General features: G+C 41.8%; 1 protein-coding gene across 1 annotated transcript; it reads left to right on the forward strand.

Moving 5' to 3' along the window:
* The first annotated feature begins 3,014 nt into the window (after positions 1 to 3,014).
* On the forward strand, positions 3,015 to 8,004 carry LOC115129025 (relaxin-3 receptor 1-like). Its single transcript, XM_065017080.1, has one exon. It carries the CDS (start codon positions 3,180 to 3,182, stop codon positions 4,413 to 4,415), a length of 1,236 nt encoding a protein of 411 aa, XP_064873152.1. The 5' UTR covers positions 3,015 to 3,179; the 3' UTR covers positions 4,416 to 8,004.
* Positions 8,005 to 9,027: the final 1,023 nt, after the last annotated feature.

Consider the following 9,027-nt stretch of genomic DNA (forward strand, 5'->3'; position numbering starts at 1 on the left):
CTTTTACATTCACGTCCGATATGTATTTCCTGTCATTGTTAGTTGGATAACTTTCCATTGCACATAGATCGAATTAATTTTTATGACAAGCGCACTTGTCTGTTTCAATTCTAAAAGGGATACGTGTCCCCGGAATCACCTAGGCCACTTGATTTTGTTAAATTGCTCGCTTGACCATAAACCATCTTTTCTAATATTAGCTGTCTCGTTTGAATAACTAAAGCAGGCGGCAGGTAGCCTAGCGGTTATGCGGTTGGCCCAGGAACAGAAAGGTGGCTGGTTCGTTATTCCCGAGGCGATGTGCGCTTAAGCAAGGCACTTAACACTCATTTGCTCAATGGGCGCTGTGCTACTATGGCTGAACCTGTAAAACAACACATTTCACTGCACCTATGTGACAATAAAACATGTGTTTTCCCAATTATATTTTGTTGATAACACTTCGTTGCTACTCCTTCCTACACCATACATGATTATGATAAAAACGTGTACATTTCTCCTTAAATGAAAGATTGGCAATCGTTACAAGGGTTAGTTAAGAATGGTTAGTCTTCATTTTAAGCAAGTTTTCATAAATCAATTTCATAATAAAGTGAGAGAAAAAATTACAATGAGACCATATGGCAACGCTGTGTGATAATGGTAGTAAACCTTCAAAATCAGTACAGTGCCTTCAGAAAGTATTCACACCCCTTGACTTTTTCCACATTTTGTTGTGTTACAGCCTGAATTAAAAATGTTTTAAATGTAGATGTTTTTATCACTGGCCTACAATATCCCATAATGTCAAAGTGGAATGGTCTTTTTAAACATTTTTACAAATTAAAGCTCACATATATTGAGTCAATGTATTCAACCCCTTTGTTATGGCAAGCCTAAATATGTTCAGGAGTACAAATGTGCTTAACAAGTCACATGAAGTCACATGGACTCACTTTGCATGCAATAACAGTGTTAACATTATTTTTGAATGACTACCTCATCTCTGTACCCAACACATACAATTATTTGCAAGGTCCCTCAGTCGAGCAGTGAATTTCAAACACAGATTGGCTGTGATTGAACCACAAAGACCAGCAAGGTTTTCCAATGCCTCGTAAAGAAGGGCACCTATTGGTAGATGGGTAAAAAAAAAAGCAGATATTGATTTTTACATCCCTTTTTGAGCATGGTGAAATTATTCATTACACTTTGTATGGTGTATCAATACACTCAGTCACTACAAAGATATAGGCGTCGTTCCTAACTCCGTTTTCAGAGAACGGAAACCGCTCAGGGATTTCACCATGAGGCCAATGGTGACTTTAAAACGGGAACAGAGTTTAATGGCTGTGATGGGAGAGAACTGAGGACGGATAAACAACATTGTAGTTACTCCACAATACTAACCTAAATAACAGAGTGAAAAGAAGTAAGCCTTTACAGAATAGAAATATTCCAAAACAAGCATCCTGTTTGCGACAAGGCACTAAATTATTACTGCAAAAAAAAATGTGGCAAAGCAATTCACTTTTTGTACTGAATACAAAGTGTTATGTTTGGGGGGAATCCAATACAACACATTACTGAGTACCAGTTTCCATATTTGCAAGCATAGGGGTGGCTGCATCAAGTTGTCGGTATGCTTGTAATCATTAAGGACTGGGAGATGAATTCACCTTTCAGCATGGCAATAACCTAAATCACAAGGCCAGATTTTATTTTATTTTTATTTCACCTTTATTTAACCAGGTAGGCTAGTTGAGAACACCTTTATTTAACCAGGTAGGCTAGTTGAGAACACCTTTATTTAACCAGGTAGGCTAGTTGAGAACACCTTTATTTAACCAGGTAGGCTAGTTGAGAACAAGTTCTCATTTGCAACTGCGACCTGGCCAAGATAAAGCGGAGCAATGCGACACATACAACAACACAGAGTTACACATGGAATAAACAAAACATACAGTCAATAATACAGTAGAACAAAAGAAAACAAAAAGTCTATATACAGTGAGTGCAAACATCTACACTGGAGTTGCTTACCAAGAAGACAATGAATGTACCTGAGTGGCCGAGTTACAGTTTTGATTTAAATATACTTGAAATCTATGGCAAGACCTGAAAATGGTTGTCTAGCAATGATCAACAACCAATTTGACAGAGCTTGTGGAGTTATGAGAAAATGTTGCACAATCTCGGTGTGGAAAGCTCTTAGAGACTTACCCAAAAATATTAATTTACATTTTAGCAGACACTCTTATCCAGAGTGACTTACACTAGTGAGTGCTTACATTTTCAGACTGGTTCCACATGTGAATCAAACCCACAACCCTGGTGTTGCAAGCACCATGCTCTACCAACTGACCTACATGGGACCTCACAGCTGTAATCACTGTCAAAGGTGCTTCAACAAAGTATTGACTCGGGTGTGAATACTTATGTAAATGAGATATTTCTGAATTTGAAAACCATTTTTAAAAACCTGTTTTTGCTTTGTCATTATGGGGTACTGTGTGTAGATTAATGAGGATAAACATGTATTTAATCCATTTTAGAATGAGTCTAATGTAGTAAAATGTGGGAAAAGTCAAGGGGTCTGAATACTTTTAGAATTTTGAAGAATACCAATTATAAATACCTTAAGAGCTTAGTTCAACTATAACCCATCATAACCTAAAATATAAGGTTGTTTTAATTCATAGTTTGTTAATAACCATGTATAGCTTAAATATTGCCCTTGCTTCTTGCCACACGCAGATAATACTGTTGCGCCATCTATAAATATGAGAGTGGTTATATTTCTCAAGCCCCATCCCTCAGCTTTATGGCAAACCCAGTGGTGAGGCTGCCATTTTGTTGTTTTTCAAATACATTTTGAAATTAATCTTATGATGGATATTTTCATAACAATTACATCCCTCGAAATTATCAAACAAGTATGGCTTTCATATGTGACACCCTTTCATTTAATCAGATGAGCAATGTCCCTTTAGGCATGAAAAATAATATGCATATCTCCTTTTCTTGCAGGAAATGGAGGACAATCAATAAATGTACATTAACTTGTCATCGGACCAACCAGGAATGACCTGTCTTTTACCATTGTAAAAGCTTCTTCTTGACAGCTTCTTCTACACAGCCATAATTCAGAATTCTCTCAACTGTTCTTTTGGGTGGGTTTTCTCCTGGCCACATCCAAAATGTCTGAGGCTGACTTCCAGAGACTTGAGATGTTGTACCAGATCCTGCACAAGGACCCCTCCTGCAACCATTCCCACCTGACCTTCCATAACACCAGCATGGTATACAATCTGGACTTCCCTGGCGATGGCTCCCACTGGCTGCGCGCCATCATCTCCGTGGTGTACTGTGCCGTGGCCACCGGCGGACTGCTGGGCAATCTTCTCGTGCTGTACCTTCTCTGCTCCACCCGGACCATCGTCAAGAGTGCCATCAACTTCTTTGTGTTCAACCTGGCCCTGGCTGACTTGCTACTCTCCGTGGCGCTGCCGTTCTGGGCAGTAGACATCACCCTGGACTACAACTGGCCTTTTGGTTTGGCCATGTGCAAGGCCGTGTCCCTCCTGACGGGCCTCAACGTCTACGCCAGTTGCTTCTTCCTGATGGCCATGAGCTTGACCCGCTACTGTTCAGTGGCTACTGCACTCAAGCCCGCTGCACCACTCGGTCACAAGCTTTGTGATTCCCGGGTAACTACCGCACTTATATGGGCCGGGGCACTGGTGGCTGCTGCACCGCGTGCCGTGTTCGCCGATCTCAACAGAGTAGGCATGGCCAATGACACTGCATGTCTGCTCCGCTTCCCTAAAGGTACGAATTGGCTGGCTGTCAACCAACTCCTGAGGCTTCTGTTTGGCTTCCTGTTGCCCTACTTCATCATGATCCTCTCCTACCTGCTCCTGCTGCGCTTCCTCTGCCGGCACAAGCTGAACGGTGTCAACCCACAGCGACAGGCTCATGTCTCCAAGTCCGTGGCAGTTGTGGTGCTCTCCTTCTGCACCTGCTGGTTCCCGTATAACGTGCTAACTCTCTGGAGTGCGCTGATCCAACTGGATCTAACAGAAATCAGTCCCTCCTACTACTTTGTCCAGACCTACCTCTTCCCCTTGGCCAACTGTCTGGCCTTCACCAGTTGCTGCCTCAACCCTGTCATCTACTGCCTCATTCGCAGGGAGTACCGCAAGGCCCTGCGCACCCTGGTCTTGAAGTCAAGTCTCGCAATCGCTTCCAAAGCCTGCCTCTCGGCAGTCAACTCCAATGAGGGCCAGAACCGCGATGGACAGCTGGGCATCCCGCTCAACAATATGGAAAGCCACACGGCCCAGTCTTACACCAAGAGGTCAGCACTTCCCTCTACCACTCTATCGCTGGGTCCCAGTCCCAAGGGCCTCTGTCCGCTCAATGACCTCACCTGAGAAGGATATCGCTGAACCTCAGACATAGATTAATTAAAGCTTCAATTCAATTTTGTTGGTGTTTTCGCATGGGTATGACAAAGCTTTTTTTCCTTTACCAAAAACAAAGTTGTATCTATATTATGAGACAAATGCCTTGTTGCCTTTTGCATGAACACGACAAGGGTGTGAATTTTTGTGAACATCATCAGGACATTCCTTCAAATTATGCATTGTGTTGTTTTCTATAGTTTGTGGGATCATTTCTTAAATTAAACTTAATTATTGCAAGGGAAAGCAAATCAAATTTCAAATCAAATTAGGAAACAAGTTAACAACATGTTATTGCATCTTATTTTGAGATGGAGTGTAAAATTAATTATTGAGACAAAATCTTTAGGTATTCAGCCCCCAGAAAACTGAAACAACACTATATATATAAAAGTATGTGGACACCCCTTCAAATTAGTGGATTCGGCTATTTCAGCCACACCTGTTACGGACAGCTGTATAAAAATCGAGCACCCAGCCATGCAATCTCCATAGACAAACATTGGCTGTGGAATGGCCTTACTGAAGAGCTCAGTGACTTTTAACATGGCACTGTCATAGGATGCCACCTTTCCAACAAGTCAGTTCGTCAAATTTCTGCCCTGCTAGAGCTGCCCCGGTCAACTGTAAGTGATATTATTGTGAAGTGGAAACATCTAGGAGCAACACCGGCTCAGCCGCAAAGTGCTTGGCCACACAAGCTCACAGAATGGGACAGCCGAGTGCTGAGGTGCATAGCGTGTACAAATTGTCTGACCTCGGTTGCAACACTCACTACAGAGTTCCAAACTGCCTCTGGAAGCAACATCAGTACAATAACTGTTCGCCATGAGCTTCATGAAATGGGTTTCCATGGCCGAGCAGCCGCACCAAAGCCTAAGATCACCATGCGCAATGCCAAGCGTCCGCACCATTCGACTCTGGAGCAGTGAAAATGCGTTCACTAGCTATGGATCAACCTTGACCATCTGGCAATCCGACCAACGAATCTGGGTTTGGTGGATGCCGGGAGAACGCTACCTGACCGACTGCTTAGTGCCAACTGTAAAGTTTGGTGGAGGAGGAATAATAGTCTCGGGCTGTTTTTCATGGGGCGGCAGCGTAGCCTAGTCGTTAGAGTGTTGGACTAGTAACCGGAAGGTTGCGAGTTTAAACCCCCGAGCTGACAAGGTACAAATCTGTCGTTCTGCCCCTGAACAGGCAGTTAACCCACTGTTCCCAGGCCGTCATTGAAAATAAGAATGAGTTCTTAACTGACTTGCCTGGTTAAATAAAGGTTAAAAAAAATAAAAAAAAATTAATGGTTCGGGCTAGGCCCCTTACTTCCAGTGAAGGGAAATCTTAACACTACAGCATACACTGATAACTTTGTGGCACCAGTTCGGGGGAAGGCCCTTTCCTGTTCCATTATGACAAAGCCCCTGTGCACAAAGTGAGGTCCATACAGAAGTGGTTTGTTGAAATTGATGTGGAAGAACTTGACTGGCTTGCACAGAGCCCTGACCTCAAACCCATCGAGGATCTTTGGGATGAATTGGAACACTGACTACGAGCCGGGCCTAATCGCCCAACATCAGTGCTCGACCTCACTAATACTCTTGTGACTGAATGGAAACAAGTCCCCTCAGCAATGTCCCAACATCTTGTGGAAAGCCTTCCTAGAGTGGAGGCTTTCATAGCAGCAAAAGTGGGCAGTGAGATGTTCGATGAGCAGGTGTCCTAATACAATTTTTGGTATGATATTTATTGCAAATGACCCATGTCTCTCAGCTCAAGAGATGCAAGCTATTTGTCCTGTTAGAGCAGCATGGTTAGACACACAAGGGGTTGGCAGTTAAAACCCAGTGTGGGCCACTTCCTTTAATGCTGTATATTGATATTGTTGGGGTACCATTTTTTTGTTGCATTTTTAAGACTTCTTTGCTAGATCTATATGACTGGCATTTTGAGTCAACAGTTGATTGCTCCTTAGGAATAAGCAAATACTTTTTGGGGTTAAAAATATGGGAAAAAGGCCATAGACTACATTTACAAGAAAAGTGGGACAAGAAACACAATGTTGAAGTCAAAACCCCTGCCAACTAATATTAACACTTATATTTTGTTTTGGAGAAATGATTTACCTTCTGTAAGTTTAAGAAACATTGCCTTGGGCCTTGTAATTCCTTTACCAAAATCCCACATCTCTTTAAGATATTTTCTCATTTCTCTCCCTCGTGAGGATAATGAAAGTTCACAGAGGTAACAAGTAAAGGTAAACCTACCAATTTGTTATACTGTTTTACTGATATCAAGTTTGTTTATGAATTATTAAGTGATTCAAATTCGTAGTTCAGTCACCAAATCAGTAACAGAATTACAGAAAAATCAGTAATGGAATTACTGCAATTGAATTGCCTACAATGGGAAATCATAGAACTCACAAACCACGCTACTGTCCACCCTTCCACTGGCATAATTTTATGTTCAGCTCATAACTGTTTTTTCTCTTTCTGTTGTCTGATGGTCAATGCAAGACTGTGAAAACAGTCTGGGCAACCCCTTCCTCTCCCTCTCTATCTCTCTTCCACTCTCTCTATCTCTGTCTACACTTAATGTCACCTCTCCCTGTCATGTCCTGATCTCTTTCAACTGTTCCTGTGATTGTCTCCACCCCCTCCAGATGTCGCTTATTTTCCCCAGTGTATTTATCCCTGTGGTTCCTGTCTCTGTGCCAGATCGTCTTGTATGTTTAGTCAAGTCAACCAGTGTGTTTTTCCCGTACTCCTTTCTATTCTCTTTTTATAGTCCTCCCAGTTCTGACCCCTGCTTGACTCTGGACTACTTTCCTGCCTGCCTGTTCATCCTGCCTGCCCTGACCTTGATTCTGCCTGCTCTTCGGTACCTATTGGACTCTGATCTGGTTTTGACCTTTTTTCCTGTCCACGACCATTCTCTTACCTACCCCTTTGGATTAATAAACATTGTAAGACTCCAAACATCTGCCTCCTGTGTCTGCATCTGGGTCTCGCCTTGTGCCTTGATACTCTCAGCTCTTATTGACACCTACCATGACACCTACCACCTATCCTCTTTCCACTTACTGTAAGAAGCATCCTCACCCAATGAGCACCGACCGACACCGGATGTCCATGGATGTTGAAAGCGAGTTGAAATTTGATCAGTCCGCCCTGGCCGGACCAAACCTTAACCAATCATCTATGTTTCACAAGTTTGGACATCAGAGTGCAGTACAGTAAATAACATTAGAGTAGAGTTTACTGCAGTACAGTACACCAGAGTAGAGTACAGTATAATATACTGTATTGTACTGTACTCTACTATGCTCTACTGTGCTGTACTGTGATGCCCAAATTTGTGAAACATAGACTTCTTTCATTGTTTCCGATTTGGTCTGGTCCGGACAAACCAAATGTGGTCTTGTTTGGGGGCGGAGCTCATTACAATAATAGCCAGTGTGTAGAACAATACCCAAATATGCAAAATAAGAATATGCATATTTCTACCTTTGTGTACCTATTCAGGATACATCATCATGAAGAGAATGACATTCATCTCCATAAATATGATGATGAGATGCATGTGTTGGTCCCATGTTTCATGAGTTGAAATAAGAGATAGATTAGGGCCTAATCCGCATCTTTGACTCTTAATTTGGTGCAGATATTTAACAAAGTTTCTGCGAAACGTGGTCGCATAAGTACATGTAAATGTGTTTTCGTGAAATGCTCTGTGTAAATTGTTCAAAGGAGACCTTCTGCATAGAGTTTTATGGTTTGTTCAACTTTAAAATCAATGGTTTTTGTTTGGCATATATTTTAAAGTGTAATTCCGTTACCGTGGCATTGCCCTCTAGCATTATTTCTAATCATCCTAATGTGTATGTCCTCATCATGGACAAGTGAATTAAAATTATCCTGTATCTGGTGGTCTCCACAAGAGGTAAAACTAAATAACGGGGACAAACATTGTTGGCAAGAAACTGTTTTTAGTGACATATTTCAAATATACTCAAAGATGATTGAGATATCATTTACAGATTAAACTGTTGGGAACCAGTTGTACAACAGAATGTACTCAATGAACCACTTCAGATGAGCTGAATTAACCAGTGGCATGTCTCCAAGTTACAGATGCAATATATAATTATGTTGTACAAATGCCTGTGTTGTCAGTTTGCTATTCCTAATAGAAATGTAACTTATGTTTTGGTTGTGAAGGCTATGCAACCCACCGGGTGCAGACGTCAATTCAACGTCTATTCCACGTTGGTTCAATGTAATATCATTGAAATTACGTGGAAACAACATTGATTCAACCAGTGTGTGACCAGTGAGCTTCAAATGATTGTTTTGCTTTAGCAAGTTTAATGTCATTGTATTGGGACATCTCACATTTCTCACATTTCAAGTAGTTGTTAATAATTATACAACGGGTGGGTCTTATCCTGAATTCTGATTGGTTAAAACTGCATTCCAGCTAGTGTCTATTCCACAAGTTACCACCAGCTAAATCTATGACGTTAAAATGCCTATTTACTCTTTTCCACCTGACTGCGCAATCCACTGTCTCATCAGCCCAG

This window comes from Oncorhynchus nerka, linkage group LG4 (genome assembly GCF_034236695.1).
Source record: "Oncorhynchus nerka isolate Pitt River linkage group LG4, Oner_Uvic_2.0, whole genome shotgun sequence".
Taxonomy (NCBI): domain Eukaryota; kingdom Metazoa; phylum Chordata; class Actinopteri; order Salmoniformes; family Salmonidae; genus Oncorhynchus; species Oncorhynchus nerka.